General features: G+C 44.3%; 1 protein-coding gene and 1 non-coding gene across 6 annotated transcripts in view; one reads left to right on the top strand and one right to left on the bottom strand.

The window, feature by feature from the left end:
- The window catches only part of LUC7L (LUC7 like), a 46,677-nt gene that overhangs the window by 9,384 nt on the left and 17,152 nt on the right, over positions 1–20,141 (bottom strand). For all 5 annotated transcript variants that reach the window (XM_066383079.1, XM_066383074.1, XM_066383076.1 and 2 more), the window contains 3 exons: positions 11,068–11,178; positions 8,203–8,346; positions 1,459–1,635 (listed from right to left, as the gene is read on the bottom strand). In XM_066383079.1, coding sequence (XP_066239176.1) covers positions 1,459–1,635; positions 8,203–8,346; positions 11,068–11,178 — 432 coding nt within the window. The remainder of the gene's footprint in view (positions 1–1,458; positions 1,636–8,202; positions 8,347–11,067; positions 11,179–20,141) is intronic.
- TRNAG-GCC (transfer RNA glycine (anticodon GCC)) lies at positions 9,933–10,008 on the top strand. Its single transcript has one exon. It is a non-coding gene; the product is annotated as a tRNA-Gly (tRNA).

Below are 20,141 nucleotides of genomic sequence, written 5' to 3'. Positions count from 1 at the left end.
ACCAGAGCCACTCTAGCGCCTGGGGCAGAGGCCAAGGAGCCATCCCCAGCGCCCGGGCCATCTTTGCTCCAATGGAGCCTTGGCTGCGGGAGGGGAAGAGAGAGAGACAGAGAGGAAGGAGAGGGGGAGGGGTGGAGAAGCAAATGGGCGCTTCTCCTGTGTGCCCTGGCCGGGAATCGAACCCGGGTCCCCCGCACGCCAGGCCGACGCTCTACCGCTGAGCCAACCGGCCAGGGCCGATTTTTTTTCTTTTTGAGAGAGAAAGACAGGAAGGGAGAGACTAGAAGCATCAACTCATAGGTGCAGAAGTTTAGCTGTTCACTGATTGCTTCTTATATGTCTTGACCAGGAGGGCTCCAGCTGAGCCAGTGACCTTGTGCTCAAGCCAGCATGGTCTGAGCTCAAGTTGATGATCCCACGCTGAAGCTGGTGACCTCATGATGCTCAACCTGGCAAACGTGCGCTCTAGCTGGATGAGCCCACAATCAAGCCATTATCCTCGGGGTTTCAAACCAGGAATCTCAGCGTCCCAGGTCAATGCTCTATCCACTGCGCAACCACCGATCAGTCAAGATGTTTTAATGGGGATATTAGACACCAAATTGTTATACTTATGTTCTATTACCTACATATAAAATATTTTTACATCTTTGATATCTGTAAGTTTATAAAGAAAAAAACCGGACTCAAAAAAGTCTCAAGACCAGTGGCTGAGAATATCCTCACTGCCACCCAGATCCTTGCTCAGTGCCAAGATCACATATCACCTCCTGGAGACTGTTCCTTGGATGCAGAACCCTAAGAGGCACACAGGGTCTCACTCTTGATTATCCTCATGTTTTATATAGTCAGGTGCACGTGTCTGTACTTCCACCAGATTTCAGGTGCCTAGAGGGAAACTACCTATTTTCCAGCATCCATCTTCATCAGACAGTACAGAACAGGGAAGACTCCTGTCAGTTTGGAAAACAACAATTCTAAGTACCTGAAACATGTTTATCTTTCCTTCTTAGTGTTCTGTACCAAGATGTCAAATGTTTTAGTCTAATCCAGGAAAAGAATCACCTTCTCCTCCTAAAGTGGCTCAAGGCAACAGTCAGATTTGTCATCTCCCATCTGCCCTAACCATTCTCCATGCATCGTCTCTGTATAAGGAGAAAAACTAGAAACTGCTGGTTCTTTGTCATCTACTAAAAGAAGTTATTTAAAGATGTGCAAGAGGTGTCTGAATCCTGTACTGGACTCTGCCATTATCTTCATCAAAAGGAGATGCAGACTAAATAAATATCCAAGGTCCCTTAGGTCTCTTGTGTGAATGAAGTTATAAACGGAGCATTTCACTATAATACTCAAGGGCTGCTCTTAAGAGAGGAGGAAAAAGTTTTCTAGAGTGGAATAAATAAATGTTAAGGTCACAAGACTTCTCAGTTTCTCCAGAAACACAATGCATTAACGTACCCTCAACTGATCAAGCTTCTCGCGGATCTGAATGAACCCCAAGTGCAATTTGCCCCCAAAGTGGTCTGCAAGACGACGGTCATTGTCGTGGAGACCAAGGTAGGCTGAGCAGACTTCACAAACACGCAACTTCTGCTGTTGAAAACTGGATGCAGGCATGGAATTTCTGTATTCCTCCTAGAGAGAGAGAAGTGGTGAAAATGAGGTACATAAAACTATCACTGAATATGCAACCCCCAAAACAGAAATATTTGAAGTATAGAAGTGATGTAAATAAATAAAAACTGGATCGTTTATAAAACTTCAGATATTTTTAACCAATTTAATTTCTTAAATTTACTTAAGAAATGAACCAGCCTCGGCCGACTGGTTTAGTGGCAGAGTGCTGGCCCAGCATATTGATGCCCCAGGTTCGATTCCTGGTCAAGGCACCTGCTTCCCCAACCTTCCCACTCTTGCTTCTTCTCTCTATCTCTCTCTTTCTCTCTCTCTCTGTCTTCTCCTCCTGCAGCCATGGCTCAATTGAAACAAGTTGGCCTCAGTTGCTGAGGATTACTCCATGGCCACCAGCTCAGGAGCTTAAGAGTTCAGTTGCTGAGCAAAGGAGCACTGCCCCAGATGGGCAGAGCATTGCCCCCCTTGTAGGCTTGCTGGATAGATCCGGTTGGGGCTCACGTGGGAGTCTATCGCTCCTCCTCTTACTTGGAAAAGAAGAAAAACAAGAAATAAACCCACCATGATTTCAAAGCATCAAGGAATATTCAAAAACACTCAAAGAAGCAGGACGCTGCCTGCTCTCAGAGGGCAGAAGTAAAAACATGTCTCTACTAGACACTGCAGGAAACTCTATGAAGACCAGAGAGGCAAGAAAGGAGAATCTTCAACAGGGTACTTCAAAAAATGAATAACAAAACAAACCAAATAAACAAACAAAATATTCAAGAGCCATCCACAGAATTTGTGTACCAATGTCTAGGAAACGACATCCCAAACGGCAGCCCCAAAAGAAAATTTGGAAGGACAAATACATTAGACATTCTCTTCAAAGAAAGTGTGCAAAGCCTGACCAGGCAGTGGCGCAGTGGATATAGAGCGTCGAACTGGGATGTGGAAGGACCCAGGTTCAAGACCCCGAGGTTGCCAACTTGAGCGCGGGCTCATTTGGTTTGAGCAAAAGCTCACCAGCTTGGACCCAAGGTCGCTGGCTCAAGCAAGGGGTTACTCGGTCTGCTGAAGGCCCCCGGTCAAGGCACATATGAGAAAGCAATCAATGAACAACTAAGGTGTTGCAATGCGCAACGAAAAACTAATAATTGATGCTTCTCAACTCTCCATTATTGTCTGTCTGTCCCTGTCTATCCCTCTCTCTGACTCTCTGTCTCTGTAAAAAAAACAACAAAAACAAAAAACAAAGTGTGAACAAAACGGAACAAAACACACTCCCTCCTGCAGCCACCAGTCTAAATCCAGTCACAAGAAGTAACTCATTAAGACTCAAAATAAACAAGACATAAAAGAAAATAAAACCATGACAGAGTAACTGCTGCTTGAGCTCAAGTTAAAATGCTCCTTCAAAATCCAGGTTTAAGCCTGACCAGGCGGTGGCGCAGTGGACAGAGCATCGGACTGGGATGCGGAAGACCCAGGTTCGAGACCCCGAGGTCGCCAGCTTGAGTGCGGGCTCATCTGGTTTGAGCAAAAATTCACCAGCTTGGACCCAAGGTCCTTGGCTCAAGCAAGGGGTTACTCGGTCTGCTGAAGGCCCACGGTCAAGGCACATATGAGAAAGCAATCAATGAACAACTAAGGTGTCGCAATGCGCAACGAAAAACTAATGATTGATGCTTCTCATCTCTCTGTTCCTGTCTGTCTGTCCCTGTCTATCCCTCACTCTGACTCTCTCTCTGTCTCTGTAAAAAAAAAAAAAAAAAAATCCAGGTTTAAGCTTGACTTGTGGTAGTGCAGTGGACAGAGGATTTACCTGGGTTGTTGAGGACCCAGGTTCAAAACCCCGAGGTCACCAGAGTGAGTGCAGGATCAACACGATCCCATGGTCGCTGGCTCAGCTGGAAGGCCCCACCCCCCCACCAGGTAAAGGCATGTATGAGAAGCAATCAATGAACAACTAAAGTGACACAAATATAAGTAGATGCTTCTCATCTCTCTGCCTTCCTCTCTCAAAGAAAAAAAAAAAAGCCCTGGTGCCCTGGCTGGATGGCTCAGTTGGTTAGAGCACTGTCCTGATATGAAAAGGTTGCCAGCTCAATACCCGGTCGGGGCACATACAGAAACAGACTGGTGTTTCTGTCTCTCTCTCTCCCCTTTCCTCTTTCTTTAAGATCAATAAAGAATTAAAAAAGCCTGACCAGGCGGTGGCGCAGTGGATAGAGCGTCGGACTGGGATGCAGAGGACCCAGGTTCAAGACCCCGAGGTCGCCAGCTTGAGTGCAGGCTCATCTGGTTTGAACAAAAGCTCACCAGCTTGAACCCAAGGTCGCTGGCTCCAGCAAGGGGTTACTCGGTCTGCTGAAGGCCCGCGGTCAAGGCACATGTGAGAAAGCAATCAACGAACAACTAAGGTGTTGCAACGCGCAATGAAAAACTAATGATTGATGCTTCTCATCTCTCTCCATTCCTGTCTGTCCCTGTCTACCCCTCTCACTGACTCACTCTCTGTCTCTGTAAAAAAACAAACAAACAAAAAAACCCAAAAACAACAACAAAAAAAAGAATTAAAAAAAAAAAAAAAGCCCTGGTCAGCTGGCTCAGGATAGACCACTGACCAGGCATGAGGAAGTCCCGAGTTCAATTTCCTATCAGGACACACATATGAAACAACCATCTGCTTCTCTTCCCCTTCCTGCCCCCCTTCCCCTCTTATAGCCAGTGGCTGGACTGGTCTGAGCACAACAGCCTCAGGTGCTAAAAACAGCTTTGCTGATTCAAGCACCTGCCATAGATAGGGGTTGCTGGGTAGATCCAGGTCAGGGCGCATGTGAGAATCTATCTCCCTTCATCTCACTTAAAAAACAAAAGGTTCCAGGCCCTGGCCAGTTGGCTCAGCGGTAGAGCGTCGGCCTGGCGTGCGAGGGACCCGGGTTCGATTCCCGGCCAGGGCACATAGGAGAGGCGCCCATTTGCTTCTCCACCCCCCCCTCCTTCCTCTCTGTCTCTCTCTTCCCCTCCCGCAGCCAAGGCTCCATTGGAGCAAAGATGGCCCGGGCACTGGGGATGGCTCCTTGGCCTCTGCCCCAGGCGCTAGAGTGGCTCTGGTCGCAGCAGAGCGACACCCCGGAGGGGCAGAGCATCGCCCCTGGTGGGCGTGCCGGGTGGATCCCGGTCGGGCGCATGCGGGAGTCTGTCTGTCTATCCCCGTTTCCAGCTTCAGGAAAAAAAAAGAATAAAGAAAAAAGAAAACACAAAAGGTTCCATATCAGTCACTAAACTGGCAAAGAAAGAAAAACACAAGCACTTTCATACACTGCTGGTAGGAGGAGCTTAAGTTGGTACAACTAAAATGAACAGAGTGCAATTTAGTGATCTACTTGTGAGAGTGGCACATGTATGTGTCATTCCCAGAAATCCTACCTCCAAGCTGACATCCTAGAACACTCTCACATGCACTAGCGGACAAGGACACACTGGGAACAAGGACACCTGCAGCACAACTGTTTATAAAGATAAGAAACCTGGCCCTGGCCGGCTGGCTCAGTGGTGGAACGTCGGCCTAGCATGCAGAAGTCCCGGGTTCGATTCCCGGCCAGGGCACACAGGAGAGGCGCCCATCTGCTTCTCCACCCCTCCCCCTCTCCTTCCTCTCTCTCTCTTCCCCTCCCGCAGCCGAGGCTCCACTGGAGCAAAGATGGCTCGGGCGCTGGGAATGGCTCCTTGGCCTCTGCCCCAGGCACTAAAGTGGCTGGGGTCACGGCAGAGCGACGCCCCGGAGGGGCAGAGCATCGCCTCCTGGTGGGAGTGCCGGGTGGATCCCAGTCGGGCGCATGCGGGAGTCTGTCTGACTGTCTCTCCCCGTTTCTAGCTTCAGAAAAACACACACACGAAAAAGAAACCTCCAATTACCTACAAAACCATCAAAAGACATGTTCACAAATTGGAATCCTACATTAATCAGCTAAATGAATAGATCTGTAGGCAGTAACATGGAATTATCTCACAAATAATGCTAAGTGAATAATGCAAGTGAAAGACATGGATAGTGTGGGTAGCCCTTATGTAAAACTTTTATCTTTACTTTTTTTGTGACAGAGACACAAAGAGAGGAACAAACAGAGACAAACAGACAGCAAGGAAGATAAGAAGCATCAATTCTTCATTGCGGCACCTTAGTTATTTCAGCGATTGCTTTCTCATGTGCACCTTGATGGGGGGCAGTGGGGCAGTCACGGCAGGGGCTCAAGCCTATGATCCCGTGCTCAAGCTGGTAAGCCTGTGCTCTAGCCAGCGAACTAGGGGTTTCGAACCTAGGACCTCTGCGTCCCAGTCCGACGCTCTAGCCACTGCCTGTTCAGGCAGATTTTTATTAAAAATATAATACTTATTAATTTTATGGGGGGGTTATTTATTAATATTCTGGGGGGGGGGTGACAAGAAGTAGTTATTTCCCTCTAGCTGTTCATTGGTTGTTTGTTGTATGTAACTTGACCAAGCAAGCCTAGGGTTACTGGCAATCTCAGCATTTCAGGTCAGCCTACTATATATACACTGCGACACCACAGGCCAGGCAATGTAGGAATTTTTTTTTTTAATTTTTATTTATTTATTCATTTTTAGAGTAGAGAGAGAAAGAGAGAGCAAAAGAGGGGGGAAGAGCATAAAGCATCAACTCCCACATATGTGTCCCAACCAGGCAAACCCAGGGTTTCAAACCGGTGACCTCAGCATTCGAGGTCAACACTTCATCTACTATGCCACTACAGGCCAGACTTTTTCTTTTTAAGTTTAGTGAGAGGAGGGGAGGCAAAGACAGACTTCCAGATACACCCCAACCAGGATCCACCCAGCACACCCACTAGGAGGTAATCAATGTTCTGCCCACCTAGGGCCACTGCTCTGTTGCAACCAGAGCCATTTATTTAGCACCTGAGGCAGAGATCATGGAGCCATCCTCAACGCCTGAGGTCAACTTGTTCCAGCCAATCAAGCCATGGCTGCAAGAGGAGAAGAGACAGAGAGAAAAACAGAAAGAAGAGGAGGGGTGGAGAAATAGACACTTCTCCTGTGTGTCCTGATCAGGGGAATGGTACCCATGACATGTACATGCGGGCCAATGCTCTACCACTGAGCAAACCGACCAGAGCTGCCATGTAGGATTTTTAAAATGCACAAATCAGCCTGACCAGGCGGTGGCGCAGTGGATAGAGCATCGGAATGGGATGTGGAAGACCCAGGTTCGAGACCTCGAGGTCTCCAGCTTGAGCACAGGCTCATCTGGTTTGAGCAAAAAGCTCATCAGCTTGGACCCAAGGTCGCTGGCTCGAGCAAGGGGTTACTTGGTCAGCTGATGGCCCACAGTCAAGGCACATATGAGAAAGCAATCAATGAACAACTAAGGTGTCGCAACAAAAAACTGATGATTGATGCTTCTCATCTCTCTCCGTTCCTGTCTGTCCCTATCTATCCCTCTCTCTGACTCTCACTCTGTCTCTGTAAAAAAATTAAATTAAATTAAATTAAATAAATAAAATGCACAAAGCAGCCTGGCCTGTGGTGGCACAAGGGATAACGCATAGACCTGGAATGCTGAGGTCACCAGTTCAAAACCCTGGGCTTGCCAGGTCAAGGCACATATGGAAGTTGGTGCTTTCTGCTCCTCCCCTACTTTCTCTCATCTCTCTGAAATGAATAAAATCTTAAATAAATAAAATGCACAAAGCACACCCCCCACACACATACACAGTGTTTCTGCATATACATGTATAATAAAGTATAAAGACAGAACTAGCCTGACCTGTGGTAGCGCAGTGGATAAAGCGTCAACCTGGAAACACTGAGGTTGCCGGCTCAAAACCCTGGGCTTGCCTGGTCAAGGCACATATGGGAGTTGATGCTTCCTGCTCCTCCCCCTTCTCTCACTCTCTCTCTCTCTCCCCCCCCCCTCCTCTCTAAAATGAATAAATAAATTAAAAATTAAAAAAAAAAAAAAGAACTAAAATTACATTACATATACTGATGCCTGCCTTTGGAGAGAGAATTGGGACTAGAGAGGGGAATGACTGAGAACTTGAATTTCTATTATAATGTGCTACACCTTTTCATTTTTAATGGGGGAGGGGGAAGGAGATGAGAAGCATCTACTCACAGTTGTGGCACCTTAATTGTTCACTGATTGCTTTCTCATATGTGTCTTGACCAGATAGTGCCAGCCGAGCCAGTGATCCCTTGCACAACCCAGCGACCTTGGGCTCAAGCCAGCAACCATGGTGTCATGTCTATGATCCCATGCTCAAGCCAGTGACCCCAAACTCAAACATACTCAAACTGGCGAGCCTGCCCTCATGCCAGATGAGCCCACGCTGAGGCCAACAACCTCAAGGTCTCGAATGTGGAACTTCAGCATCCCAGGTGGACGCTTCATCCACTGGGCCACTACTAGTCAGGCTATCGCTCTATTTTTTTAATCCCTTCCTAATATTAAAAATAAAGAAGCACCACTTCATTTCAGCCCAGACTGTCAACTTTCTGGAGCAACTCAATATTCCCTTTCTCAAAGACATTTTTCTCACCAACCTCAGCTTCTTTTTTCTTTGCACGGACTTTCTCCACTTCCATAAGAATTTTCTGGGATTCATCCACATTTCCTTCCGCTCCCAGTTGCTCAGCTTTAGCAAGAAGTTTACCTATTTCTTCATTCAATTCATGTACTTTTTCTGCCTGAAGAGAGAAAAACAATAAGGTAAGCAAGATGTCCAAAACCAAAAGATTTGCCCTGGTCATGTAGCTCAATTGGTTAGAGCGTCATCTTTTTATGTGAAGGCTGTGGTTTGATCCCTAGTCATGACACATACAAGAATCAACCAATGAATGCATGAATTGGTGGAACAATAAACGGGATGTGTCTCTCCCTAAAGTCAATAAACAAATAAAAATTTATACAAAGAACAAAAAATAAAAACAAAGGACTTTTTTTTTTTTTAAGTGAGAGGTAGGTAGACTCCTGCATATGCCCCGACTGGGATCCACCTGGCAACCCCATCTTGGGCTGATGCTTCTTGAGTACCAAGCTATTTTAAGTGCCTGAGGCTGATGCGCTCAGACCAACTGAGCTATATTTAGCAGCCAGGGCCATGCTCCAACCAAATAAGCCACTGGCTGCAGGAGGAGAAGAGAGAGCGCAGGGGGAGAGGAAGGAAATAAGCAGAAGGTCACTTCTCCTGTATGCTCTGACCAGGAATGGAACCTGGGATGTCCATATACTGGGCCAACACTCTATCCACTGAGCCACTCTCCAGGGCCACAAAGGACTTTTAATACAAAAAAAAATGTTTCTTTCACTGCATTTCTGGTCTGTTCTACTGAAAATAATAAACATAACAGTTAAAGATTCTCGATGGGGCACATATGAATTGGGACAATTATGACACTCTAATTGCCAACACTGAGACTCTGACCATAAACTAAAGCTGTGCACCACGTTCCAATAAAAGCAGTGGCATCTCTGTCACTTCCAACCCAGTTACAATAATCAACATATTGGTCATTTTCTAGGCTCTTTTTACGTCTCCTACTACATACAGTAAGGGTAATAAAACGTCTAGGTTTAAATACATGAACTTATACTTTATTTTTTTCCTTAAGTGAGAAGCTAGGTGGCAAAGAGATAGACTCCCACATGCACCCCAACTGGATCCACCCAGCAAGCCCCCTATGAAGTGATGATCTGCCCATTTAAGGCCATTGCTCAGCAAGCAAGCTATTTTAGCACCTGAGGCGAGGCCATGGAGCCATACTCAGTGCCTGGGGCCAACTTGCTCCAACTGAGCCAAGGCTATGGGAGGGGAAGACAGAAGGGGGGGGGGGAGAAAGGAAAGGGAAAGGGGGAGGGGTGGAGAAGCAGATGGTTGCATCTTCTGTGTGCCATGACTGGGAATTGAACCTGGAATTTCCACATGCTGAGTCAATGTTCTACCACTAAGCCAATCAGCTAGGGCATAAACATACTTTAAACAAAATGCCTAATTATTTGTATATACTTTCAGAAATAAAATAGCACTATTGCTCCAGTTAGCAATTGCATATACCCTAAGAAATGCTTTTACAAAACTAAAAGGATAAAACAATGAACAGACTTAGTTCTACTGAACAGGGGAAACAGAATAATGCAGCTAAAGGCTAATTACGTACAGATCTCCCTTCATTCCCAAACATGAATGAACCATAGTTCAACCATTTCCCCACTTCTTCCCATTTCCTGTTTCGTGTGAAATGTTAAAAAAACAAACTTCAAAAAATATGTGCCGGCCCTGGCCGGTTGGCTCAGTGGTAGAGCGTCGGCCTGCCGTGCAGAAGTCCCGGGTTCAATTCCCGGCCAGGGCACATAGGAGAAGCGCCAACCTGCTTCTCCACCCCTCCCCCTCTCCCCCTCTCCTTCCTCTGTGTCTCTCTCTTCCCCTCCCACAGCCAAGGCTCCATTGGAACAAAGATGGCCCGGGCGCTGGGGATGGCTCCTTGGCCTCTGCCCCAGGTGCTAGAGTGGCTCTGGTCAAGGCCAGAGGGGCAGAGCATCGCCCCCTGGTGGGCGTGCCAGGTGGATCCCGGTCGGGCGCATGCGGGAGTCTGTCTGACTGTCTCTCCCCGTTTCTAGCTTCGAAAAAATACAAAATATATATATATATATGTGCCTGGCCTGTGGTTGCACAGTGGATAAAGTGTCGACCAGGAATGCTGACACCTCATTCAAAGCCCTGGGCTTGCCCGGTCTTACCCAGTCAAGGCACATACAATAAGCAAGCAACAACTAAAGTGATGCAACAATGAGTCTATACTTCTCGCTCTCCCAATCTCTCCTCTCTGTAAAATCAATATACAAAATCTTTAAAAAATGTGCCTGACCAGGTGGTGGTGCACTGGATAGAGCACCAGCCTGGGATGTTGAGGACCCAGGTTTGAAACCCCGAGGTCACCGGCTTTTAGGGCAAACTCATCCGTCTTGAGCTTGGGATCATAGACATGACCCCATGGTCACTGGCTTGAGGCCAAGGTCATGGGCTTGAGCAAGGGGTCACTGGTTCAGTTGGAAACCCCGCCCCCCTAATGGCACATAATAGAAAGCAATCAATGAACAATTAAGGCACTACAATACTGAGTTGATACTTCTCATCTCTCTACCTTCCTGTGTATCCCTTTGTCTCTGTTTCCAAAAAAAAAACCAAAAAAAAAAAAAGTAAGGTGAAAGGAGAGGCAGAAGCAGTAGCTACTGGGGACTGATTATTTGCTGACAGCCTCCCTTCTTACTGGAAACTCCCAAGGCATGAGTATTGGCCCCCAAAGATGCACGATCAGTGCTGATGGGGAGCTATTAGTCTACCAGCAGCCCAATTCTTTCTGGACAGTGATCTGTACCAGTATCTCAAGGTGAAGGCCTCCCAGGCATACCTTTGCGGAAACTTCTGCACTGATCTCCTCCTGTGTCTCTGCCAGCCGCTTCTTGGCAAGTTCAGTTCTCCGATCACACTCAGCAATAAAGGACTCCAAATGATCCATGGCCTGACTCAGGAGAAGCAGAGAACTAGGATCAATTACATGTACGATCTCAGAATCCATTTGTTCGACAGGAAAATACTCCTGGGTTGGTTTCTTAAAGCCTGTAGGTTCAGTGGGAAGATCTTAAACTATACTCCAGCCAACACATCCATAATCACATTAAATCAAGGGGCTTTGTTAAACCAAATGATCATTCAGAAGCATGGTCTTCTCATCTGATTCATTTATTTCCAAAATTTGTAAAAGGACCCCCCATCCCTCAATAACATTTCTAAGAAAATACTGAGGAAAATGACAACACTTGGCCATAATGAATAGTGTTTTCTGAGGGACAGACAGAAAAGGCTGGACCGAGACTGGTGTGAGAGCCCTCCTTTGGTGAGCTGTGGAAAATGCAGATGATGTACTCACTGGTCTTTGTGAGCCACGCAATTATTACCCCTCATGTTCTGAGGGTAGAGCTCCCCCTTCCACCTCAAAACAAAACAATAGAACAAATATTACTGAGAGCTGTGAATACGTTTAGTTATTGCCTACTGTCTAAAGTAGCAGGAAAACTGGTATACTACTTACCCACAGAGATAAAGAAAAAGAAACTCTAGAAATCTAATTGCTTGTTCTGAAAAGAGTTGGTGGGAAACAATAAAATACTAATTAACTTGTGTCACATATGCTAAAAGCAGTTAATCTGCCACACTAGTCAAAGGCCCCAACATAATGTCACATACATATAAATAGGAAACCACTTGTCAAACTTTCAGGCTACAACTAGTGAGGCAGCACCTCCTAAGTTTTGTCCACAAACCAGCCTGATGTCAGCATCACGTTAAGTACGAAAGCAAGTGAGTACAGCCATAGATGACAGGGTCAGACAGTATGACCTGTCACTAAAAAATAGAGAAAAGAAAGTTCTGAGTGGAGATGATAAAAGGCAGCTGAAAGTTAGGCCAACAGATCAAGTGTGGCCATCGATATTCCTCCCTGCCCCCAAAGATGGCCAGGAGATTAGGTCAGCTGTTAAGAGAGCGTTCCACAAGGATCACTTGACACTGGAAGGGACAGTCAGATCACTGGGGAGGGTTAGGGTCTCCTCTAGAAGTCTTAAATACTCTTTTCAAGTAAATGCACTCTTGGAAGTAGGTCAAGATGGGGAAGGGGCTCTGGGATGGTGCCAAGTCCCCCAGGACACTTCATCATTCACGGAGGCCAACCCTTGGCTTTCACTCCATGATTCTGGATTTCAGGACCTCTTTACTGTTGTTGGGTCATCCAAATAGTCTCTACAACAGGGGTTGGGAATCTATGGCTCGCGAGCCAGATGTGGCTCTTTTGATGGCTCCATCTGGCTCGCAGACAAATCTTTAATAAAAAAAATAACAACATTAAAAATATAAAACATTCTCATGTATTACAATCCATTCATTTCCTACTGTGCATGTTCATGGTTGCAGGTGGCTGGAGCCAATCACAGCTGTCCTCCGGGACAACACCAAATTTTTACTGGATAATGAGTAACGTACACGGTGGTTGTATGGCTCTCACGGAATTACATTTTAAAATATGTGGCGTTCATGGCTCTCTCAGCCAAAAAGGTTCCCGATCCCTACTCTACAGGAATATTTCACTACGTTCAAATCAAATGATCAGTAAAGCAAATGACTGGCATTTGTTTGCCTGCACACACTATTCTTCCTGGAAAAACAGAGAGTCAACGAGCTGTGCCGACAAGTTCAGATTCACCGGGATCAAAGAGCCAGTAAGCTGATAATGGGTCACACACTACCTGTGCTCACTCACCTAGGACTACAGCTCCTAAGAGAATGGCCTGAGATACCCCAGGTTCACCCACACACAGGCACTGAGACTTTGGTATGGAGCCCTTCCACTGTCTACACAAAGAGAGCCAGCACACACCTGAGACAGACCCAGGAATCCACCCATCAGGGGCCAAGTGGGGAACAGACATCTGACAACCCTGCCAGTGTCTTTACCAATCCAGGAAATCACCTGTATCTTAAGCCAGTCTCCATATTGGTTTGGCAGGGTAAAGAATCAGAATCAGATATCTGAAAAGCTACTAACTAAACAGTCAACTTCACAAATATTATAGGTAGACCGCAGAGACAGCTTTTAACTTCCAGGTTCTTAAAAAAAAAGGGCTCTCTTTTCTATTGCCCCTCCCTTTCCATAACGTCTTTTCAATTTCAAGTGGTTCATAAATCAAAGAGTAGGTTTAAATGATTTTTTTTAAAAGGCACTGAGGCTACTTGGGGTGGTGAACACACAAATCAATACACACATGACGTATTATAGAACTGTCCACTTGAAATCTATATAATTTTATTAACCAATGTCACCCCAATAAATTCAATTAAAATAAAAAGGCACTTGAGTCTAAAAATTAAGTCCTAATCACAACCTACCACTTACTAGAAAACCAGCCAGCCTCTTTCATCAAGGGTGAGGAGATGAAACATGGACTACTAAGAGTACTTGAGCACAGCACTGGCACAGAGTAGGCACATGGTGGGTGTCACTGCTGTTGCAGCAGGCTGTCCCTTCACACGCAGGACTGTACTCTCTATGCTGTTCCTAACTCTGCCTGCCAAGCAGCAATGACACTGGCCAGCAGTCAGTGAACCTGAGATAAGCCCGTGCTGTCAGAATGATCAGACAAATGCGCATCCCTGTGTAGTGTAGCCTATTCCACATATGCAGAGACTCTTAAGATCTCTATTTCCCAGCCTGACCAGGCGGTGGCGCAGTGGATAGAGCGTCAGTCAGACTGGGATAGGGAGGACACAGGTTCGATCGAGACCCTGAGGTCACCAGCTTGAGCTCATCTGGTTTGAGCAAAGCTCACCAGCTTGGACTCAAGGTCACTGGCTCGAGCAAGGGGTTACTTGGTCAGCTGTAGCCCCACGGTCAAGGCACATAGGAGAAAGCAACCAATGAACAACTCAAGTGCCACAACGTAAAACTGATGATTGATGCTTCTCTCTGCATTCCTGTCTGTCTGTCCCTTGCTCTGTCTCTGTAAAAAAAAAAAAAAAAGAAAAAAGATCTCTATTTCCCAGATGAAGAAACTGAGGTAGTTTCCAAACTACTAAGTAATAGCATCAGGATGCAAGGGCCCACATGGGTTGACTCCCTATACCTTAATCCTCACAACTCTGAGGCACTTTCACCAGCCTAGTTTCTAGATAACAGAAACACATGAAACAACTTGCCCAAGGTCACACAGGGATTCTAACCCAGGATATCTGCCTTATAAAACATAATTATTATACCATACATCTGTAACATAGGAAAACTAGAGATAGTCAGAATAAAAAGTCTGAATATTAGTTGATATGGTATGTTCTAGAAACCCATCAAATAAAATATCACAAAGCAAGGCAACTTAAAGAAAAGGTTAACTGTATTTTTACTACATTAAAATGAAACATTATTTACATTTTCAACATGTGAACATTGAAGAAATGTACTGCTCTGTACACTTAATAAATAACACTTCCATAAGTTAAACTAATGAGTTAACTTGTTATTTATATAGATTACCTAACAGCAAATTTTACACACTCTTTCCTAGGGAGTTCCTGGACAAAACATTCAAGAAATCAAGGACTGGCCCTGGTATGGTCAGGCTAAGGCTACATTAGGCTGGAAAAATCTAATGTAAAAATTGGGAGTCACCTCCACCTAGATAAAACACCCAAGTCTGAGTAGTTACGGAGTGGAAATGTGCCATAAGTCCTGCCCATCAAGTTCAAACTGAAGGGATAGGTAGGGAATACCTACACAAAGAAATATCTCTATGACAACTTTGTCATGTCTACCAAGAAGTAAGTTTTTACACCTTTTAAGTCTCTGGTTAGCGAAGACCCAAAGTTTGGAAACTCACTCCATTAATAAAGATATGAAAACTGGAACACTCACACACCACAGGTGGGCTCCTTCTCTAAGGAACTGTATGTCAACGTGACAAATGCGCACTTCTTTGACCCAACAGTTCTGCTTTTAGGAAGCTTTCCCAGATACATGCATAACACGCCCATGTGTAATTCAGCATGCACCATGATCCTGGGAACGGCCATATAAAACAGGTACCCTTCTTCTTTCGAATACCATGTACCCAAGGAAACTCTATCTAATAAGAAGTAGTTTTGGCCTGACCTGTGGTGGCGCAGTGGATAAAGTGTCAACCTGAAAATGCTGAGGTCACCGGTTCGAAACCCTGGGCTTGCCTGGTCAAGGCACATATGGGAGTTGATGCTTCCAGCTCCTCCCCCCTTCTCTCTCTCTGTTTCTCTCTCTCCCTCTCTCTCTCCTCTCTAAAAATGAATAAATAAACAAACAAAAAAAAGAAATAGTTTCAAAGATATACTGAAAAGTTAGACAAAAAATGGGGGCATGTGTAGAGTAAATGTACAGTAGGTCACTGCTTGTGTAAAAAAAAAAAAAATATATATATATATATATATATACACACACACACACACACACTTGGCCCTTAGGTATCCACGTAAAGTACAGTTAACAACTGGTTACTTGAAGAACAGAGCAGGAGAAAGGTTTCACAACGTACCTTTTGTAGCTTTTAAATTCTGAACCATGTGAATGTTCTACAGGTTTTTAAAGTAGTAAGAGATGCTACAACCCCAGTGAAATAACTAATCTAGGCATTAATCCTCAATTGTTGCTTAAATCATTAGGCCAAAGGCTAGTGGGGACCTTTACAATTAAGAGTTCAAGCTGCCTGCAACACCAAGCTCACTGATCACAGCACTACCCAAGGTGATGCAACAGGAAGTGCACAGCTCTACCTAAGAAATATCCAGTCAAAGAACTTAAATCAGATGATCAAGTTTCCAGATCTAACGCATGGGTTACAGAACTTTAAAAAGACCTCATGAAGATACAATCAGCAAAAAACTAGTATGACTTAAAAATTAATTTCTTCAGATTTAAAAAGACTTACAAAGTGCCTGGCCTGTGGTGACGCAGTAGATAAATCACTGACCTGGAACGCTGAGGTCACCAGTTCAAAGCCCCGGACTTGCCTAGTCAAAGTACACATTACAAGTTGATGTTTCCCACTCCTCCCCACCCGCCATCCTCTTTCTTCTCTCTCTAAAATCAATTTTAAAATCTTAAATAAGAAATCATTAAAAAAATAAAAATAAAAAAAGACTTACAAAGCATTCTAAATGTGTGGCCCTTAACTTTGGATATTGAGTCAAACAAATAACTTTAAAAAATCCTTTTTGAGTGATTTTTGAACACTGCCTACAGATGTTAAGAAATTATTTTCTAACTGGAAAGCCACATGCAAAAGAATGAAACTCGACTACACTTTGTCCCCTTGTATGAAAATTAATTCAAAATGGATCAAAGACATAAATATAACACCTGAAACAATAAAGTACATAGAAGAAGACATAGGTACTAAACTCATGGACCTGGGTTCTAAAGAGCATTTTATGAATTTGACTCCAAAGGCAAGAGAAGTGAAGGCAAAGATAAATGAATTGGACTACATCAGACTAAAAAGTTTTTGCTCAGCAAGAGAAACTGACAACAAAATAAACAAACAGCCAACTAAAAGGGAAATGATATTTTCAAACAACAGCTCAGATAAGGGCCTAATATCCAAAATATACAAAGAACTCATAAAACTCAGCAACAAACAAACAATCCAATAAAAAAATGGGAAGAGGACATGAACAGACACTTCTCCCAGGAAGAAATACAAATGGCCAACAGATATATGAAAAGATGCTCATCTTCATTAGTTATTAGAGAAATGCAAATCAAAACTACAATGAGATACCACCTCACACCTGTTAGATTAGCTATTATCAACAAGACAGGTAATAGCAAATGTTGGAGAGGCTGTGGAGAAAAAGGAACCCTCATTCACTGTTGGTGGGAATGTAAAGTAGTACAACCATTACGGAAGAAAGTATGGTGGTTCCTCAAAAAACTGAAAATAGCCCTGGCCGGTTGGCTCAGCGGTAGAGTGTCGGCCTGACGTGCGGGGGACTTGGGTTCGATTCCCGGCCAGGGCACATAGGAGAAGCGTTGATCTGTGTTTCCATCTACCCTCTACCCTCCTCTACCTACCCTCTTTACAAAAAAAAATGAAAGAAAGCTGTTGCTTTTAAAAAGTGTTTGCTTCCTTGTATTTTTTTTTTCGTGACTGCGGCAGGACTGCTTCCTTGTATTTTAAAGCAATATATAAAGGTTGCCTCTAGGAAGCAAGAATGGCACAGGGGAGATGGGCCTTTAATTCAGGTTTATATATTCTGATTACACAGACACAAGTTCAGAATTGCAATCTCCAGTATATATAATTTTTTATCTTTGTCTTGCTTAAATCATAAACAGTAAGTCATTAAATAGGTTTTATGCACATTAGTTTCAAGGACACAGTCTATGACAGTTTGCTCATTTATTTCCCTCTTGAACATTTCGGTTGTATCCAATTTCTCAATCTTCTAAATAATCCTACCACAGACATCTCTGTGTATCAATGTTTGCCTACAGACACGTGGAGAGAATGCCATACAAAGATGAAGGCAGAGAGAGTGATGTTTCTACAACCCAAACAGGATAGACCACCAAAGACTGCCAACAAACCACCAGAAGCAAAGAAAGAGGAATGGCAGATTCTCCCTCAGCGTCCCCAGAAGAAATCAACCTGCCAACACCTTGATCTAGACACCTGGCTTCCAGACCTGAGTCAATAAATTACCGTTGTTGAATCCATTAAAAAAAAAAAAAAAAAGTTTGCCTGTATTTCCAATTACTTTCTTAGGAAAGAGATTTGTAGAACTAAATCTGTACAAAGTATAAATACTTTTTTTTTTTTTTTTACAGAGGCAGAGATAGACAGGGACAGACAGACAGGAACCGAGAGAGATGAGAAGCATCAATCATCAGTTTCTCGTTGCGCATTGCGACTTCTTAGTTGTTCATTGATTGCTTTCTCACATGTGCCTTGACCGCGGGCCTTCAGCAGACCGAGTAACCCCCTGCTGGAGCCAGCGACCTTGGGTCTAAGCTGGTGAGCTCTTTGCTCAAGCCAGATGAGCCCGCGCTCAAGCTGGCGACCTCGGGGTCTCGAACCTGGGTCCTTCCGCATCCCAGTCCGACGCTCTATCCACTGCACCACCACCTGGTCAGGCAGTATAAATACTTTTAAATTTTCATTTCTACCTATTATATCAACAATCTGACTTAACTTAGGAACTTCATGATGTAGAAAGAATCAGTTAAGACTTTGGGTGGGATACATACCTTTTAAAACTGTTAAAATGTAAATTGGTAGTTATAAAATAGTCACAGAGATCTAATGTACAGCAAAGGGAACAGTCAACAGCACAATGTACAGTGCCAGGTGGGTACTTAAAATATTGAGTAGACCACTTTGTAAAGTACATGAATATCTAACAGCAATGCTGTACACCTGAAATACAAAATATTAAATGTAAACTGTAACTGAAAAATGTTTCCTTTTGATCTTTTTCACACCCACATACAGTCTTCTTTGATCTACAGCTGTGCAGTATTTCACTGTATTTTAACCCCTCTAATAAATACCTAGTTGGGTCTGGCCTGTGGTGGCGTAGTAGATAAAGCGACGACCTCGAATGCTGAGGTCGCCGGTTCGAAACCCTGGGTTTGCCTGGTTGGGACACAAGTGGGAGTTGATGGTTCCTGCTCCTCCCAATTCTTTTGCTTTCTCTTTCTCTCTACTCTTTCTAAAAATGAATTAAAAAATTTTTTTTAAATAAGTAAATACCTAGTAGGAATTTTTCACTTTCAGAAATTCAAAATGATACAATAAACATTGTATGCCTTCTCACATACAGAATACTCTTCTAGGATAATTCCAAATTGCTTAGAGGTGACTGAAAGTCTATAAATATTTTAAATTGTAAAAAGCGCTGATGTGTTCTTATAAAAGATCTACTGAAAATCAAATGCCACAAGTTATGAGCTCAACAACTAAGAAATAAAATAAATTTCAATGATACAAACTTCTGTGAAAACAGAATTTTCCACCTGACCCGGCGGTGGCGCAGTGGATAGTGTTAGACTGGGATGCAGAGGACCCAGGTTTGAGACCCCAAGGTTGCCAGCTTGAGCACGGGCTTATCTGGTTTGAGCAAAGCTCACCAGCTTGGACCCAAGGTCGCTAGCTCGAGCAAGGGGTTCCTCGTTCTGCTGAAGGCCCACGGTCAAGGCATATATGAGAAAGCAATCAATGAACAACTAAGGTGTCGCAACGAAAAACTGATGATTGATGCTTCTCATCTTTCTCTGTTCCTGTCTGTCTATCCCTCTCTCTGACTCTGTCTCTGTAAAAAACAAAACTGAATTTTCCTTTAAACTATTGCATAATGAATTAATAAATCAACTACAAACTCCAGCTTTAACAAAGGTGGTCTTTTCTAAAAGAAAAAGCAAGTGGCCTGACCTGTGGTGGCGCAGTGGATAAAGCGTCGACCTGGAAATGCTGAGGTCGCCGGTTCGAAACCCTGGGCTTGCCTGGTCAAGGCACATATGGGAGTTGATGCTTCCAGCTCCTCCCCCCCTTCTCTCTCTCTGTCTCTCCTCTCTCTCTCACTCTCTCTCTGTCTCTCCCTCTCCTCTCTAAAATGAATAAATAAATTTAAAAAAAAAAAAAAAAAAGAAAAAGCAAGTGTCTTAGTAGATGCAAAACTTTCATGGTGATCTGACTATAAAAAAAAGGGTTCTTAAAAAATACCCGCTGTAGCCTGACCAGGCGGTGGCGCAGTGGATAGAGTGTCGGACTGGGATGCAGAAGGACCCAGGTTCGAGACCCTGAGGTCACCAGCTTGAGCAAAAAAAAAAGCTCACCAGTTTGGACCCAAAGTCCCTGGCTTGAGCAAGGGGTTACTCAGTCTGCTGAAGGCCCGCAGTCAAGGCACATATGA

The sequence above is a fragment of the Saccopteryx leptura genome, chromosome 4 (genome assembly GCF_036850995.1).
Source record: "Saccopteryx leptura isolate mSacLep1 chromosome 4, mSacLep1_pri_phased_curated, whole genome shotgun sequence".
Lineage (NCBI taxonomy): Eukaryota > Metazoa > Chordata > Mammalia > Chiroptera > Emballonuridae > Saccopteryx > Saccopteryx leptura.
Note: the sequence above shows the minus strand (reverse complement) of the source record. Positions and strands in the feature narration are given on the sequence as shown.